Source organism: Serinus canaria, chromosome 8, assembly GCF_022539315.1.
Source record: "Serinus canaria isolate serCan28SL12 chromosome 8, serCan2020, whole genome shotgun sequence".
Lineage (NCBI taxonomy): Eukaryota > Metazoa > Chordata > Aves > Passeriformes > Fringillidae > Serinus > Serinus canaria.
The window spans coordinates 8939759-8958658 of NC_066322.1; the positions used below are offsets into that span (position 1 = coordinate 8939759).

The 18900-nt window shown below is 45.9% G+C and overlaps 1 protein-coding gene across 1 annotated transcript in view; it reads left to right on the forward strand.

Annotated features, from left to right (window-relative positions):
• Positions 1–4804: 4804 nt before the first annotated feature.
• Positions 4805–18900, forward strand: part of PIK3R3 (phosphoinositide-3-kinase regulatory subunit 3) — a 32562-nt gene continuing 18466 nt past the window's right edge. The window contains exon 1 of the mRNA XM_009088684.4: positions 4805–5588. Coding sequence (XP_009086932.1) covers positions 5483–5588 — 106 coding nt within the window. The 5' untranslated portion in view covers positions 4805–5482. The remainder of the gene's footprint in view (positions 5589–18900) is intronic.

Sequence of the window (18900 nt, forward strand, 5' to 3'; positions counted from 1 at the left end):
TGCCAAAGCAGCAATTCAGCACAGCTCAGTGCTGCGTGCCCTTTCCCTCACCCCCCCCCCCCCCCCACCCCGTGCCCACCCCTTTATCCATCCCCGGGCACTCTCCAGGTGCAGATGTGTCCACCCCAGACACCCTTGTGCAGAGCACGGGGTTGGCATCCACTGTCCAGCTGCAAAAGCCACATACATCTCCTCTCCCTTTGCGGGAGAGCAGATTTCTGCTTCCATGCCAGACCGTTACTCCTGAAATTTTTTGGGCAGAAGCCTCTGGAGCAGTGAGGAAAGGCCAGTTCAAGCCTTGCTAAGGAATACCTTAGGTCCAGCTGCAACAACCTACATTGTAGACATTTATTTAAAAGATCTTTTTCTTTATTTTTTTAAATGTTATTTCCTATGTTAAAAGAATGTTGTTTACAATGCAAAGCCAAGTGCTTTTAAGTTAGGAAATGCCTAATGTATGATTCCTTGCGAGCTCAGCTCTATGTGCATGCCTTGTGTTCCGACCTTTATGGACCTGAGCCCCTATTTCAAACTCTTTCCTTACCCAGCAGACAGGGGAGGGAAAAGGGCACAAGCTGCTCTCACTGCTGTAAATAAGACACTTCCTAACACTGAAGTGTTTCATTTCAATGTTTTTTGCAGACCGCATATTATTCTTTAATACAGGTTTTTAATGCAATATATAATTTTCAAACCAAAGCACCCGACTTCAGCACACTTGCCAGAGTTTTTCCTCACCACAGAAATGTGGCCGCATCTGGGGTGGAGTGAGGCAACTGTTCTGCAGCCTGTTAGGACATAAAATGACTCTAAGGCAGAGAGAGGAAGCACAGTCCTTGTTAAAAACACCCGTTACATTTCACATCAAGGTTCTGGAGGATGCGGGGAAGCAAACTGCTGCTGCTTCACCCCTGCAGGGATTAATACTCTTAATCTTGTGGCAAAACCATTGTGGTCTCTGTGGTACTTTTGGGGCTCAGACTGTACAACTGAAGGGGAAGATGGTGCTTGCACTGTCCTCATGGTTCAGGAAGGCAGGATGAACCTCTGCCATTCCCAACACCTCTTCTCCTGCCAGCAAGTCCCAGGGTTGGTCTGCAGTGTACTGAGCCACACTGAGACCCAGAAGCAGCATCTGAGCCCAAGCAGAGAAACCCTCATGCCTTCCCTCGTCTCCTCATCACCAGGAGCTGAGAAACAGGCAGGAAGAATCCGTTAACTAAACCAAACTGCCATAACTGGTTGTTCTTGTGCTGCTCCTTGCGAGGTATGACTGCCCCCGTGGGAAGCTGGCCACCAGTCACAGCATATTCTCCAAAAATCCCAGTGTCTGTGCAGCAAAAGGCCAGTAAATTTCTTGCAGCATCTACTGATGGCCAGGGAGTTGTCCTTGCTGACGTGAATACAGTTCTACCTTCTCCAAGCTCCCCTCCAGCAGGCCCTGGGTTTGTGCTAACAGTGCAGCTAATGTCTGGATCTCAGGAGTGTCCAGGAGTCCCCTGCCTGTCCCAAAAGCCTCTCATCATTTCATGCATTTGGCTGGCAGCACTGTGGATCCAGCCCCCCTCCCTCTTGCAGCCCTCCAACTATAAAAGCCTGTTGTGGCCTACATTCAGCTGTCGGATATCACATTATCATGGCTCGGCAAAGAGGAAACCAAGCAGTTTGGCACAAATGGCTTTTCTGTGTTCAGTCTGTTCCAGTGCAGGTCTGTTCAGCTCCTCCTGAAGCACATGGAAGCGCTCAAAACTTCAATATTTAATCTTGCCTTGAAATGCAAATTGTCAGATCCAAGGAGAGGAAAGTGAGCAAATGCACAGCCGTTGACACAGGATGTCAGGATGTTGGGAAGGCAGCAGGCACTGGGCTCACTTCTTGTCTTTCAGCCCCTTGTCAGTCAGTAGTGTGGGGCACCAGGTCCCCTCCTCCAGCACTTTGACCCCTGCTCAGGCACTGCCAAATCATCATTCTTTTGTTTCAGAATGTAGCTTTTCCCATCTTGGGGTGATGTATTGGGTTTGCATGGCCAGGTTTTGGCAGTGGGAGCACTCCCAGACCTTGAGCATTCCCGAGCCCTCGGCGTGCTCCCAGTTTTGTCTCTGCTCTCCGATGCTCAGACCTTGTGCCTGTGGGAGAGGCACAGGCAGAGGGGGTTTAGCGGTGTGTAAGGCAGCAGATGTGCCTCCCTCTCCCCCCTGGGCACACACATGCACACCATGCTCATCCCTGGTGCAAGGCAGGCAGTGTGGTAGGAAAGGGAGCACCCTCTATGTGTGCTTTGGGAGCTAAGCAATCTTGGGTAAATTATAAGCACAGTTTTGAGAAATAAAAACACATTAATATTCTGTTCTCTCAAGGCATTATCCTACTGTTTACCATTACACACAATCCTCTGCCTTAAATTGCATCTTTGATTAAAGCAGCAATGAGAGAAACCAGTGCTAATAACAAAATGTATTCTGCTTTAAATCACTAAAGTGAAAACATCAATAAGCTGTAACCATCAGTGCCGCCATGAAAATGAAGGCAACCACCATGGGAAACAGCAAGGATGAAATCCACTTTGCCAGCATAAAAGCCAAGTAATTAGGTCTTATGTGGGTGGAACTTATAATGAGGTGCAGGAAGGGGGAAAATGAATTTCAACCTGAGTCTGCCTCCTTCCCCCTCTCTGCCACAGCTGCTAATCTAAGTTTGGGGGCTGCCATAGGGACCACAGCCCCAGTTTTTAGCTCTGCAGGGCCTGCAAAGCAGCATCCACTTTCTGCACCTCCACCCATGCCCGACCCTTGTGGGATGCCCCACACCTTGCCAGTGGGCAGCTGATGGCTTGGACACAAAGCATGTTGTTAAATTTCACCGAGGGAGCCAGCTGTGCTTCCAAGGAGGGCATTTCCCTTTGAAGAAGCTGGAGCTGATACATGGTATCAGCTCAATAATTTAATTTAAAAATTAGAAAAAGGGCTCATATCTGGTCATCGTGGATTAATCAGAGTTTGTGGATGGGTTTATAAAATTAATTTATGTACAGTGAGTGACTTGAATCAAAGCCCTGTGCTCTTCTGCAGCCAGCCATCCCTCAAGGAGCTCTGCTCCTGGATCAGGCTGCTCTAAATTGCTTGCTGGGAAAGTTGTGATACATCAGCAAACTTCAGATCTTCCCTCACACTCTTCCATCGGGTACAGCCTTTTAGTTATTCAATGTCGCAGTCACCCTAAGGTTCAGCCAAGACAGGAGGGTGTTTTCAGAAGCTGCTACCTAACGCCAGAGCAGGACAAATTATTCGTCACTTGCTCTTCTATGCTTTGAATTGCAAATAAAGCAGACAACATCAGTGCTGGGTTTTCCAACCTTCCCTGAGATTTCCACAGCAGATCAAGGTGTTGTCCATCCCTGTGCCTCTGACCCTGCCTGGGAGTCTCGGGAAAGGACTTTTCCTTAATTTCTCAGCAGCAGCCTTTCTCTAAGGATGCTTCGCCGCGCCAAAACCGAGGCTGAGTGCCGAGCTGGCTGCACTTCTGCCTCCCGCCGGTGCCTGCGGGCTGCGGCTGCCCATCGGGATGTGGCTGCCAGGCAGGCTGAGGTTCCATTTCGGGTGTGTTTGCAGCTCAGACTTATCCCAAACCTGGGGACAGACGGACATCCAGTTTGGTGCCTTTTCCTGTGGTTTTTGGCTTGGTTTTTTTTTTTTTTTTTTTCTTCCCCCCGCTGGTTATGCCACTAGAAAGCGCGTCGGGTTTTTCTCGCGGGTCACACTCGCTAGTGACGGTGCCCTCTGAGATGGGCAGGTTATTACGTAGATTACGCGGCTCACACAGCAGGCAGCTGCCGGGGCCCTGCAGAGGAGGGAGAAGAGGCAGTGTTCGTGGCCAGTGCAGCGGCTGAGGGGTCAGCCAAGACCGGCTCCCGCCGGAGATGTGGCCAGCGGCTCTACCTGCACAGGTCACCTGTGCCCGGGTCTCCCACATCCCCACAGGGCGGCCGGCCCGCTGGGTGGCAGGTAGCCCCGGCGCTACGGCGCACCGGCTCGGGGCGGGGGCAGCCCCGCCGGCGGTGTGGGCAGGAGGAGTTTCCCCAGGGCCAGCGCTGGGGCCGGCGGTGTCGGAGAGCTGCCCGGCCGGGATGCGGGGCCGAATCACCCCGCGCCGCCCGAACCCTGCTTTCGCCTCAGCGCTCGCCTTCCTTTGTCCCGCTTAGTAACCGGCGCTCGCGGCCAATCGCCATCGAGCCGGCCGGCCCCGCCGCGCGCTGATTGGCTGGGCCGCCCGCAGCCCTCTGCCAATCCCGGCGCTCGCTGCTCCCTCAGACAAAGGCAGCAGCTCTGGCAACTGCGCTCCGCTCCCCCCGCCCCCCGCGCGTGCTCCGCGGCAGCGGCCCCTTGGCGGCCGGCCAGCCAGGGGACCTACCACCGCCACTGCTCGCCTCAGCACGGGGGGGCACTGCGAAAAGGCGTCGAGAAAAAAGACGAAAGCGAGCCGGATAACAGCTAGAAAAGGGGAGAAGCAGACTTTTGTTCTATGCTAAGCTTTCTATGTGGGTCTGCCTCGCCGGCGCGAAGAGGCACGTTTCCCTTTTATGTCTTTTTTTTTCTGTCCACCCCTCTCTCCGCCTCGTGGAAGCGCCCGCACACACACACCCCCGTTCACCTCCAAGGGGTTAAAGAGCCGGCGTGAAGCCCCGCCCCCTGTCGCCGGGGGGGGCGTGGCCCGGTCCCCGGCAAGAGGCGGGTGGCGGCGGCCGGGCCCCTCAGAGCCGCTTAAAATGTCACCGAGCGCGGCCGCCCCGAGCCCGGCCCCGCCGCCCGCCGCCACCGCCGCCCGCCGCCCCGCGCCGCCAGCAGGGCACGGCGGGCCCCGCCGCGGGCCGCCCGCCCGCCGCTGAGCCCCGCGCACCCAGCCCCGCCGGCGCGCACCGCACCGCGGGCACAGCGCCGCCCGCCCCGCTCGGGCTCCGCGCCCGCCCGTATTGTTGCCCGCCGCCGCTGCCTCCTTTCTCGTCCTCCGCCGGCGGAAAGAATTCATCCAGAGACTGAAATCGCCCCTTTTTGTCCGCTGCTTCCCACCATCCCCCGGCTTTCCTGTGGGGGGCTTGTTTGGCTTGTCTTTTAAAAATACCCCGAAAACGGCGATTTTTAGAAAGAATTCAGGAAAGTGGCTTTTCTGTGGAAAGGTGTCTTTTTAAACAAAAAGAAGCACTCCCTCTATATATTATTATATATATTGCTACCTACCTTTAGTTCCTGTAGGGCAGCTGCTGAGGTGACTTGCCTGGAGGCTTTTTTTTTTTAAGTTTAATTTTGCGATTTTTAAGTTTTATTTAGAAGTGTTATTTTACAGCGAGGTAAATTCTTCTCGGCTTTTTTTTTCTTTTTTTTTTTTTTATCCCCTCCTTTTTTTTTTTTTTTTTTTTTTTCCACCTCTCGATTAAAAGCCGAGCTATCCAACCTCTTATTTCTAACCCTGCCGGGACTTGGCTGTCGCGATGTACAACACGTTGTGGGATATGGACCGCGATGACACGGACTGGAGGGAAGTGATGATGCCCTATTCCACTGAGCTGATCTTTTACATTGAAATGGACCCTCCAGGTAGGGAGCCGGAGCCTGCGAGCTGGCCCCGCACCCCTGGCAGCGGGTCGGAAACTGCCGTCCATCCCTGCCCTCCCTCCTCATGCAGACTTTTCCCTTTTAAAATAAAAGGAGAGGGGGAGGGGAGAATGAAAATTAATATCTGTAGTTAAACTTTGTGTAAACTTCCCAGGGACTTGAGCTCGCTGTCTCCTGGGCAAAAGTATTTTAATACTGGGGTTTTTTTGTGGGGGAGGTGGGAGGAGAAGAGCAATTTATGGTGCCTTTTGGGAGATGGAAGGAGGCAGGAGGAGGGGAGCTGCTCGCAGCCCCTCTCCCGTGTCTCCTTTTTTGAAAACCTTTATTGAAAAGCGTATATTTCGGCTGTATTCGCTCCTAGAGGAGCGCTTTTATTATCCTCTTCACCTGTGTGCCTTTATGTGCCTGTAACACTTTGATGGTGGTGATTTACCCACCTCCATTCAGTTCCAGTTTAATCGCTTTTACAGTCTCCAAGACCCTTTTCTCCCCAGCTCTCTTCCAGCGGTGACAGATGAGGTGTGTGCTGTCGCTGGGTTTTGGTGATGGAGTATAATACTTGGGAATGGGCTGGAATCCATCCCTGGAGGCACAGTTACTTTGATAACACTTAATAACCTTGTTCAAAAGGATTTGATCCACTTTTTCTTCCCTCCCCCCTCCATGGATTGCTAGTGCTGAAAATGGGGAATCCCATTATCCCTTGCTTGCCTGAAGTTTTTAGATGGGGCGGAAAGTTTCTTTTGTGTCTGAAGAGGGAGGGAAGGCTTGTGAGGTGGAAAGGTTGAATCTTTCTTTGGTAAATGAATTAAAGTAAGCATAAAAGGGTACTGGTGAAACTGTATCTATACCTGTAAGAGTCAAACAGGCTGAAGCAGTAAGGTAACTGAAGGGCCTTTATCTTCTCAGGTCTCTGATCTGTACAGCCAGAAGGTACAGTAAAATATGCACCAAAAGTCTTAGCCTGCAGAGAAATTGATAGCAAATAAGTAATTCCAAGAGCCATCTTTTATGGGGCACGTACTTTCAGAATGTGCTTCTCAACCTGTGCCTGAATCATGGCATGTATCTGCAAGTGTGGTTTATTCTCTTTGTTTCAGCACAGTGAGCTGAGTTTTTCTCTCTGGAGGTATGTGGTACTTTAATTAAAACAGGAGGAGGGGATCATCCTCAGATTTTTGGATCTCAAAGACCTGTACTTGCTTCTTTTGGTAATTCTGGCACTTTAAAAATTGGACAGGTCTCTCATACACACAGCCCTGGCCACTACTCATTAAATTCTTGCATAGCTGACACTACCTATTTTTAGATGTTACTCCTGAAAGCCTAAAGTTCAGTCAAATCACTTTGCTTCTGTGAATTTTAAAGGATATCTTTCTTGTAAATGCTTTTGATTTTTGACTATTCACATGCTAAGTATTTGTGTGTGCATGTATCAAATGAACAAAAACCCAAGTCCCATTGTAGGTGACTTAAAGCAATTAGTGTGGGGCTCTTATTTAAAAAGAAAAAAAAAATAAAACCCCTTGAATGACTTAGTTCAAGGAGGCTGCTAAAAGGGGCTGGACAAAATGAACTGGTTAGAAAACAACTTTCCAGTGTTTCTGCAAGAATTTGGCCGTGCAAAATTCTTACAGAGCCTTTCAAAGTTTACATTAAGAAGCAGTTCTTCTATCATTAATGCAAATGCTTCCATCACTGGAGCCCTCTTGTCAGGGATCAAGGATCTGCACAGTCCAAACACCCGTTAGCAAAAGGACTTAATGTTACAGGCTGATCCCTGAAGTGTTCAGTAACTTTATCTTTCATATTTTTAAACTGGACGAGGCAGAGCTGGAAATGATGCATGGGATAATCCCCATGTGTATGTCCTGATTTCGTGGAACTGCAACTTTTAAATTGCAGGGGGAGGGAGAGAGAGTGTGGCAGAGGAGGTTCTGCTTTCTCCCGTCCAGAGGCAGGGTGGGAAGGCATTTTCTGGCCTGGGATGATAGGTCATCCCTAAGGGGAGTGTGGAGGAATTTATTTGGAAGGCTTAAACACCCGGCGTGCCTTGGGATAAAGTCACTGCCTTTGCACCCGGTAACAGCCACAGCTCCATTTGGCCCGCTTCCAACAAAAATTGGGAAGGTTTTTCGGTGCAGCGTTCCCGGCGCGGTGGCCGGAGCTCCTGGGAGGCTGAATGGTGGCAGCGCTGCCCCGGGAGCGGCGGCGTGCGGCATCCCGGGCAGGGGCCGTGCGGCACCCCCGGGAGCGGCGGCGTGCAGCCCCGCTGCCTCGGCAGCCGGAGCGCTCCTTTGTTCCCACAACTTGAGCCGAGACATCCCCGGTTGGGTTTTGTGCTGCAGCACCGGGCACTGGCGGATCCCGGGAGCCCAGTGTCTGGGCTCACGCATGACTGCCCCTGATTACATTTTGCTGCGTCTAAACTTGAGGCAGAAGACAAAAGCAAGGTGAACATAATGTGCGGTGTCACCCGTAACCTCCGAGCCGAGGGTGGAGATACTGTTTCTCGTTAAGGGCCGGTAGACCTTTAATTTATCTTGGCAGGCTGTCTTAATACCCACCTTAGCCTTGCCCAATAATAATGCAGAAATAAAATCTGGTGATGGCAGGCAGCCTGCAGCGCAGCCGGAGCTTCTGTCAGGCCTCAGTGCACCTGCACCAGCTTATCAGCGGGCTTGTGTTTGCTGTTCGGGCTGTAGGTGTAAATGGATGTTCAGAGCAGTCCTGGAGCCTCTCTGTAACAAGGTTTGCTCTAAAGTTCAGAAATAAAAGTAATAATGCCTCTCTCTCACTTTTTTCTCAACTCGAGCAGAGGCAGTCAGGTAACAAGGAACGGCAAGCTTTCTGCTAGGCTTTAATCCATCCTAAATGTAGGAGTTGGGACAGTTTTCCCAAACAGAGAGGTGGAACCCGGGATGCAGCTCTGCCAGCCTCACAAAGTATAATTTGGGGCAGTACAACTAACATAGGAACCACAGTGATGACAACCAGAAGGGTGACTCCTGTTACCTCATGCTTTTTCCTCCTGCTTACACTTTATTTTGCATTTATACATGCATCACTGGCATAAGGGAGGATCTCTTTATGGCACATAATACTACATGCAACCAGAAACTTTCAGTATCTAAAGACACAAATGGGGCCATCACTTGTATATAGCTAACATAACAGCTTCTCAACTTTCTAATGGTGGATTAAGTTAGAGTATTGTGGCTGTAGCAGCATCATGTGCTGGCTCTGGCATTAGGAAACTGTCAGGGGTTCACTCACATGTTTGTTGTTGCTGTGGGTCTTGCTATGTGAAAAGACAAGAAAATAGGTTCTGGGTTGAAATTAGTTTATTTGACAACATGGTTCAGGTCTGCAAAAAGTTGTTACTGCCAGAAGTTTTAGAACAGAGGATGTCAAATTGACTGCAAAAGTTAGCAGAGTTTCTAAAGCACAACTACCAATGTATTGCCTCACTTCTACTTAGAAGGGCTAAGTGATGTCTTTCCCTCTGTAGATCTGGGATACATTATCAGTTGTGTTGGTGATAAAATGTATAATCACTGAATACATTTTGTCACAGTTGGATGAAAATCAGTAAGAGTGGTCTGCTGGGATTTCTGATACAGATGTCAGCAAAGATATTTGGCTCAACTACAAATTAGAGGTTAGTTTCCTTTGTGTGGGTTATGAAGAAAACCACAAGTTTAAGGCAAGCTTCCTAATGCAGAATGGGCTCTGTCAATGAACAGATAGTTTAATAACTCTTTGACCTAAAGCTATATGGAAGCTACCTGTTTGAACCCTGAAATATGACTAACTAGATTTATAACTTGATCCAGCTGTCTTCTTCAAGAACAGTACTTTGCCTTGCCTCATATGCTGTAACAATGCTGTTGCTACAAAATCTTTCGATATTTAAGCAGGGCGAGCCATAATTTGTGGGCTACTTAGTTTAGGCAGCACTGCCAGTGTATGAGTAAGATAAGTATTCCAAGTATTCAAGGGAAAGACTGTATTTATTCATTATAGTTTCTATTCTCATATATAATTTGACAACCCTTATTTTAGGGGAGCTATACTGTAATTGTAATTTGGAAAACACAGGGTTCCGAGCTCAAGGGCAGTGTTTACTGGGATACCAGGTGTGCTGTATCATTCTCAGTGTTACAGTGGAAACTGAATGTGGTTTCTCAAATTGGGTTTGTGGTACACAGTAGCCAGATGTAGGTGAACACTTCCAGTCTATGCCTGACTAGTTTTCCAGTGGGAGAACAGATGCAAATTTGAATAGCATTGTCAGTGTTGTCCTTCAGCTTATCTGACTCCAGAAGCCTATCAAAGAAAAGTTCTGTTCTTGCATATCTTAAAAAAAATAGTCCTACTAGTGCATGTATTCAAAACAACAGCACTGTAGCTTCAACTGTCTTTTTTTTGCAAATTTAAATCTTGCTGCAAATTGTATTTCAAAAAAAGTAAATGTTTGGGATTGAGAGTGTCCCTGTTACAGAAGGGAAGTTTGTGCAGGCTGATTTAGAGTAGAGCAGGGAGTAAATAAGGCTCAGTCACTGTATTCTGCATATCTGGGAAAATTGTTTGGATTGGAGTCTCAGCTTCTATGAGGGCAGTGGTGTGAAATGCTAATATTCTATTCTTTTTTCACCTAGAGTTCTCTACTGGCCTTTTTATTTAATGACTTCTGTAACCATTCTTTTATTTCTGATTGCATTTTTAGGCTTGCTTTTGCATTCCCTGCATTTAATTTTCTTTTTGATGGCTCTAACTGTTAAAGAATATCACTCATCAGCTTTCAATTAAATACATGACCACAAAAAATAGCATCATTAATAGAAAGTGAAATGCTGTTTTGCTTGAGATGAGAGAGCCTGCCTTAAAAGGCTGACATTTGTGTTTATTACTAGATTTTCAGTTTATGTAGAAATAGTTGGGGAGGCAGAACTTACTAAAAGGAGTTTTTCAGCTCTGTGTTCTTAAAGCTATAGGTTTATGCAAACCAAAATACAAGGGAACATTCTGAGAAGAAATGAAGCTCTTCAACATGTGTTTTTGCAGCAAATGTTATTTCTGCAATTGTTGTTCCAAGCAGTTTTGTGTCTTGCATGATCCCTGTACCTGACAGGAGTTAATCACGGTGTTCCTTCTGTCTCACATGTTTAAAAGGAGAAGACTGTTCCTGGAGTTTTCTGTGGGGCTATTGCTTTCCCAAGCAGCAGAGCTGTCTTCTGTCTTTGCCATTGCCTGCATGATTATCTTATTCCAGACTGAAGCTGTTTGTGCTTATCTTTGCTCTACAGCTTGGGAAAACAGAGGCATAGCTGGTCATACACATCTGCACCCAGGACTGAATGCAGTTGGGTGCCTTACATCACCTCATATTGGTTGTTTAGTGAGTCACTTTTTGGGCAGAGAGCTAGAGAAGAATAAAGAATACTTTTATCAGCATGCCCTGTGTGTTTTAAAGCTTAGGCTTTATTATTGTCAGAAAGACTGTTAACTGTGTTGAAACAGTTTGCTGTAAAACTTCAGTCCCATTAAAGCAATAGGTGTGTTCTAGCTGGATTTTTTGGAAAATTCATTTTTGTAAAGTAGGTTGCTGAGTAATGCTTAAGGAACAATCTCTGCTCATGTACTAAGTGCCCCTATGGAAATGAGTCAGATTGTCTTTTTTTCTTCTGCTTTTTATCTCATTTCTTCTGACAGGTTAAAGTCTGCACAATAGCTAAGTAAGCAAGAATTCACTTCTCCACATAATATAAACTACAGCAATGAGCTGGTGCTGGGTCCCCAAACAGTGTGAGGGGATGTAACTTCTTTAGAAGATATTTTCATTGTCCTTCATGTTTGCTGTGTCCTCCACTCAACAGACAAAGATTCTGCAATGTTCCAGTGAACATATTCCAGTATCTTAAGTTTTTCTAGTTCTGAAGAAAAGTGTCTGTACACAGGGAGCTTTACAAGGATTCATACAGTACAAAAAAAAAAAAAAAAAAAAAAAAGGCAAAGTGCAGGTGGTGCCTCTTGTAGCCCTTTCCACAAAGGACTCCAGCTGCCCTGCTGAACACCAACCAGCTGCCTGGTGAATCCTGATGCCGAAGCACAATGAGTTCTGAAGCTTTCCTGGGGCTGAACAGGATCCAGGATCTTCACTGGCTTTGAGTGCAGCAGCACACTCAAGATGGATGCCTTCCATCCAGAGTACTTTGAAAAAGGAGATGAAATACTTCAGTTGCTTCAGCCTGTGACTGCTTCCAGAATTCACCCAGACTCTACCAGTTTTTGTGATTTTAGTGGTAGTTCATAGGAATGTTACTTCTAAAAGCAGATATTCCTGAAGATGACAAACAGTTACCTAGAAATGGCTTCAAAAACATCAAATTTCTCCACACAAAAATTGCTGGGTTTGGAAGAATTATAAAAATACCAATCTACTCCTTAATATAGTTTGTTCCTTTGCTACAGAATAACTTGACTTTTGGTTCAGTGTCACTTTGTGACTTTTGTACTTCAGGTTAGTTTTCTTCTTCCAAACATAATCCTTTCCTTTTATTAATGACTGCTTACTCTCTGTTAGTTTCTTCCTCTAACCCTTGAAAGAAGAATACTGGAGCCATTTTTTAGGTTTTTACCTTCTGTAGCCTCAATCTCTGGAGTCCCTAACATCTGATGCTGCACACAATCATACTTTCTTTTGGAGGAATTCTTTCCTTCCTTGCATGCCTCCCCTTAAAAAACCCAAACAAAACCCCTGAAAGCACAGCTGCTGCAATGGAGTTTAATAAAATTTGCTGTAATGGGGGGAACTTGTCTCACTGTTGACATGTGGGGCTTTTTGAGTGTGAGCAGTAGGGCTTGCACTCAACACCTGTCCCAGGAAAATGTCATAGAGATAAAATGGATGAGAAGTTCATTGACAATATTGAACTTGAGCCTGTAAATTCTGTCTGTTACAACCTGAATTTGTACATTGCAATTGAATTTCCCAGGCTGTATTTGTGTACTGTGTTCCAGTATTCCTGCTGTTCTGCCCTGTGTAGTTGTCCTGGGGGCATTGTCAGAATCTCCATCAGTGCCCCTCAAGGAAATGCTCCCAAGTGTCCAGTTAGAAGTTTTTGGTGGTTTTGGCTTCATTGCCCTGATTCATCTCCTGTCTCCAAGAGTGCCTCTTGAAGGACACAAGGCAGCTTGAATCAATGAGATGAGTGTTTAAGATCCTTTCAGTTTTGAAGGGTTCAGTACAGTCTCACTGATAAGTTTTGGGGCAGTGAGAGAAGTCAAGCTGCTGCTCTGAAATGGATTTCATTCAAAAACTTTGAAAATCACCATGTACTGAGTAAGAAGAATAAATCAGAGCATGAGCAATGGCCAAGATTGACTCTTCCATGTCTGCTCTGAACCTCCCCTTCTGCTACAGGCACTGAGTGGGATCCCCGCCATGGATTGGGACTTCTGCCTCAGTGGAGCTTCCTTCAAGGCCAAGGTTCTTAAAAAAGATGACTCATGACAAAGTACACAATAGATTCCCTCTGAATACTTTTTTACCTTCAAATTTCTTCTGGAGTCTTGATTTAGAAATGAACCTTTTGATCTTGATTTCGATGCTTCACTCTTAGCAATTTAGGTGGTGTTGAAATAGTTGTGCTTTGGTAACTAGAAAATGGTTTGACACAGCACAAGGACAGGTACTGTATGAGGAACAATTTTACATACTGCTCTGAAAGATTGGAGCTAGTGGTAAGCTGAAATAAAATGCTGCTTAGAGCAGCAAGAATCATATGCATTTGCAGCTGTATTATTATTTTTAAATAGCCTCTTGTGCAGCAAACTTCTCAGTAGCACCAGTTATTTCTGTGAACTGGATCCCCTGTGAGGTTTGTACCTGACATGTGGATGGATGATTAGTCTTTGAAATACCTGGGGGAAACAGCCCTGAGCTGTTTTCATTTAAATTATTTATTATTTAAAATTAGTCATTATTTAAAAGAAATTTTTCTTTTGCCTTTGGTATGTCTCCTAGCCATAGCTGTCACTGCTGGGGCCTGACTTCATTCCCTCTCTTCTACAATGAAAAGCCAGTTCTTCATTCTCAATCACTGTAGTTCTTTGCTTATTCTGAATTTTGTGTTTTCCTTGCACTTGTCAAAAATTCTGTTCCCGCATATTGACCAAAGAGTACTTTTAATAGTGTTCTGAAGACTCTGCCTGTGGAGGAGTAGAAAACGTGCTGTGGTGTTTCTTCTGTGAAGGCAGATGAGGAGCTGCTTTACTTAGAAAGCAAAAAGGGAAACTCCTTGCTCCTTGCGCTTTACGTTTACTTTTGCTGTATAGTCTTCTAGACCTGACATTTGATACTGTAAAGTACAATATTCTTGTTGAATAGCTGAAATTTTCATGGCAATAAAACGTCTGTCGTGGACTTTCATCCAGAGTTGGCAAAAGCCTGGGCCTGCTGTTTATATAATAAAATTATTCCTTCCTTGTGTGAGCCAGGCATGTGACGCTGGGTAGTGATAATCTTTGAGTGATGAAACATGACAAAAGTTCTAAAACGTCTCCAGTTCATTAAGAGTGTGCTAATTATGCCTGGTAGGTGAAAGAGGACTTATCCTTTTTATCCTCCACATGTTAATTTTGGGACAGTCATCTCAACCCTGTTGATCATGGAACCTCTGACATTGCTGTTGCTTTGCAGCAGTTACACTGGGCTCTGGGTTGGAAGGAAAACAATTTTTCTTTGGGCAATGAAAATAATTGGGAAGCTGAGGGAATTTTGGCTTTGCACCTTCATGCAAAGGCTGGAATGAAGGGGAGGAGCTGTGTTTTGGTACAGATGTCAGAGATCCCCATGTCCTTTATCTGACTGTGAACATCTTCCATTTCTTATGTCTGAGCACATGAAGTAATAGGGCTTGCAAAGTAGTCAGAGATGCTTTTGAAATGCCCAAAGGAATGCTGATTTTGATCCAGCCTCTTCACAGACTGCTATTGTCCCCTGTTCTGCAGGTGCCCCAGAGCAGATAATATTTTAACCTGGGCAGTAGCTGCGGATGCTCATGAGGAGCAGAGTGCAGTAGAAGCCTGATGGGTTGTAGGAGGTGAAGCAGTGATTGGGAGGTGTGGGAGAGGGCTGGATAGCTGGGGAGTTTTCAAACAAAACAGATCTTTATCAAAAAAGCCAATTAATAAAAACTGAAATATTTCTTAAAGGTGTTTTTTATGAAAGTTCATAGAAACATAAGCAAAGCTATAATGGGAGTGTTTTCATTGGAAGCCTGCCTGGCCTTCTGCCAACTTGTCTGCTGTTTTCTGTAATGAGATATTGAAAGACTTCAATTCTTTGAATATGTCTTACTCCTTGGCATCTGGCCTAATTTGGGGGAGGAGGGTGAAAATGTGAGCATGCCTGAGGTTCTGTGGCCAGCAATAATTCCATCAAGGAGCTTCCTTCCCCATTCCCAGAGCAGTTCTCTGTGCACATTAGCTGCCCTTTGAGGAAGGGCAGCTCCGAAGGGCATCGGTGCTCAAAAGGGGTCTGGCAGGAGAGCTGAGATGTGGAGCTGCCAAGATCATTTACCTGCCAGTGGTGGGGAATGAGCTGCTGTCAGCAGGTGTGCGTGACCCTCCTCTTTGTCAGCTGGAAAGCCTCTGCACAAGCCTGTGCTTTTTTCACAGATATCTTTGAGGGGTTCTCATGCAGCAGGGACAAGTACGGGACTCCAGAGGGACAGAAAGATTTTGAGGCTTTGCCTGAAATGTGCTAGAGAAATTGAGTAAGACGGCAGAGAGCAGTTAAAGATTGGGGTGAATTTTTCTTTTCAACAAAGCTAGCCTACATTTTCATTCCAAGTCTTCATCTGTATCTCCAAAGGGAAAACCCTTCTCTCCTCAAGGACTATGTCATTAAAATGTTAGCTGGCCTAACCACAGATTACTTGCATGTTTCCATAGCAATGACACTTTGTAGAGCTTTATATTACAGTTTGCAGGGTATCTACTGTACATCAGCTTTTTTGAAGCTGAGTAACTGTCTTGGAAATCCTCTGATCTGTTTTCTGCTTGTCACAATGTAGAGAGAGAGTAGATTGAGAGCATCAGAAAGAAGGCTAGTAAACAAGCCCATGAAAGTGCTGAGGGACTTGAAATTGACTTTATCGGAGTTCTCGGTAGTTGTGATTATTTGTAACAGTAAGGTAGATGTAATGCTGCATTTAAACCTGCTACACTCTTAAGTATGTGGTTTGAAACTCTTGGAAAATACTGGAAGAAATAAGTTGTGAAGCCAATTCTTAGACTAAGTGGCATCTGCCTTAAAAATGAAAATTAGAGTTTAATTAACTGGCAGGTTAATTTTGTATGCAAATACTGCAGCCAGAGAAGAAAAAGTCTGCTTGACTGGATACTGCACGGGATATAGCACTTGGATAATCGAGACATTCTTCCTGTTTTCCTCCTGAATCGGTGCCACTGAAAACTCTCACACACAGGGCTCGGTGGTTCTTACATCATGTAAACTTGTAAAATTTTTTATTCAAAACCTGACTTGGGAATGTGTGTGTATCTCACTGAAGTCTCGGCCTACTCCACTGCAGTTAAAATGAGGACCAATATAGCCCACGATTTTTTACGAGAGACTTTAAAAGAAGCACAGCAACGCTGGACTGCAGGCACTTGCCAGCTTTCCTGCCTGGGAGGCGCTTTGAATTTCAGAGAGTCAGCTCAGTTAAAGTCACAAGTCACCTTTTCAAAAAACAATTCTGCCCAGTCAAGAAAGCACCCCAACTCCCTTTGGCAGAGCCCAGCCCATGGGTTTGTCTCTCCTGGGCCCTGCACAGCAGCTGTGGGAGCAGCTCACTGGAGGTACCTGCTGGAAATGGCACAGCAGCCTTCAGGGCCTGACGTCAGCAACATCCGATCCCACGCCCGGCACGCATTGGCTGCCATCCCTCTGCTCCATCACCAGCTCATTTTTATTTCCCCCTTCTAAGTGACACTAAGCTAGGATTGGGATTTTGCTCAAGCTAGTCTGCCTGGGAAAGCTAGAAAGAGGGAACTAGAGTTGCTGAAGAAATTAAAACCAGATATGCCCATGAATGCATGAGGGAGAGCCAGTCTGCTCTCATTGCCAGGCGGTCACTGAGGGCTGAACCTGATCTTTGGAATGTTCTCATGTGGGAGTGAAGGGTACAACTGAGCTGTCACCTTTTGGTGTTTGGAAAGATCTGTGCTCTAAGTTGTCCTAGAGACAGGCTAGGGGAAGGATGGTTGTGTATCTGGTGCAAAGAGAAGGTTCTTTATTAGAACAGATAGATCTGTTGTGCTGTTAATCACTTGTGATCAGTGTTTTTCTCCCAGGAAAAAGGAGGCAAGAAACCATCAGGATCATTCACTTTAATCAGAGCTGGTCTTGAGATAAAGTAGCCTGTGGCTAGATCAGAATTGGATTCAGTCACATGGAAAGAAACACGGCTGCTCTTGAAAGCATTTCTGTTGACTTCAAGACAGTCTTATCTTACTTTATTCTAGGATTTTAGATCTCTAATACTCATTGAGTAAGGTATATAAGACTGAATTCTTTAGAATAAAATCAAAATCTGTGGACTCTTTGAGGCTCTTTGTAGCTTCTCATAGAAACAGCGCTGGATTTCTCCTAGCAGGTTTGTTAGTACCATCTAGGTACTAAGCAAAAGCTTCTTTAGGATGCCTCCCCTAGCAACTTCTTGGGCCAGCATTGTAAGAGCAGCAGCGTGGTGGATGCTGTTCTGTTGCAGTAGACTTGCCATGCCATTACAAAATATTCCCCTTTTGTCATCATGGGGCTGAGCTGTGAGACTTTTAAACTACCTTTGTGAGTGTTCTCCATTTGTACAGACTAAAGTCTGTGGGCTGAGAGGGTAGCCAAGAAAGGCTGAAATGGATGGGCATGTTGGCCTATAGTGTAAAGCAACAGCAAGGGCCTGGATCTGCATCCAGTACAGGGGAAAATCTATTGTGACTCAAAGAGCTCAAAGCATTGAAAGTAAAGAATTAGATACATAGCTCTCTGGAAACAGGATCCACCCTTGCAAATAGTTTTGTATTTTTGAAATGTGCAAGCTATTAAAATCATTTTTCAAAAGTCTATTGTGTAAAGGACTGACTTCCATGAGTCAGGTTTTACAGGAACTGGTCCAAGCCTTATTCTTTTCCCTGAAAGAATTTCCTTCCAGTTTTCTCATGAAGAATGAAGTTCTGTAGGCAACATCCTGATAGTGAGAACTGATATCTGCCTATTAAGGGAAAGGAGAAACTCCCACCTGTAGTAGGGACACTTGGTGTAATGATTAGTGCTCTCAGTCCAAACTCCCATTCCTTACCTTGCTGGTCATTGTTAGTTTGCTTTTCTGCACCCAGTGCTTTGGAGTGAGCCCTAACAAAGCTGCCTTATAATCCCGCAGTGTATAAAGGAGCAAGACTTAATCTTACAAGGAGGGCTAGAGAAGTATTTAAGTATTCTAGAGAACACTTGAAAGCCCCTTCTGGAAAGCCCCTACTACCAGTGTAAAACAGGCTTTTTACACTGTAAAATAGCTTGAAGTTGTTGATATGTCCAGGCCTTAATTTGAAGGTCCCTTTGAAATAATTGCAGGTGCTGGTGCACTTTTCTAAAAACTCTCTGCACTCTTGTGTGTTTTGTAAAACCTAATATGCTTTTTGATGACTCAGAGGCTTCAAAAGATTCTGGAGTGAATCTGCAGGTTTTCTGACCTCAGATTTACTGTGACACTGATGAGACTCAGAACTGCTGTAGCTGTCCTTTCCCAGGTGTGATGTTGGGAGCAGGGAGGACCTGATGACATTTCCTAATTCAGGAACTTTGAATGAGGGAGATGGAACAGCACAGTGAATGCAACTGATTCCACAGGCTTAGCCTGGTTATGTGTTCCTCTGACCCTGAATGGGGCTGGGAGCTTCAAGCAAAGCAGGGTTTGAGCCATGTCTTACTCTCAGTGGTGCTTTGTGCAAATACTTGGGCACTACACAAACAACTGTAGTAGTTAAGCTAGGGATAACTGAAGCTTCCTAACCAGGAAGCTACTTCACTGAATCTGAAGGTTTTCACCTTCCTTTTACAACAAGACCTGTTATTGCCTCACTAGATGTGTGCACACCTGAAAGTTCCCAGCTCACCCCATAAAAAGAACCTGTATGCTACGGTTTAATGCTCGGTCCCGCAGAATGAATGCTGCTATCTGAATCAGGTGTTTGGTCAGCAACCCCAGGGTGCAAACGTCTGGGTCAAGGT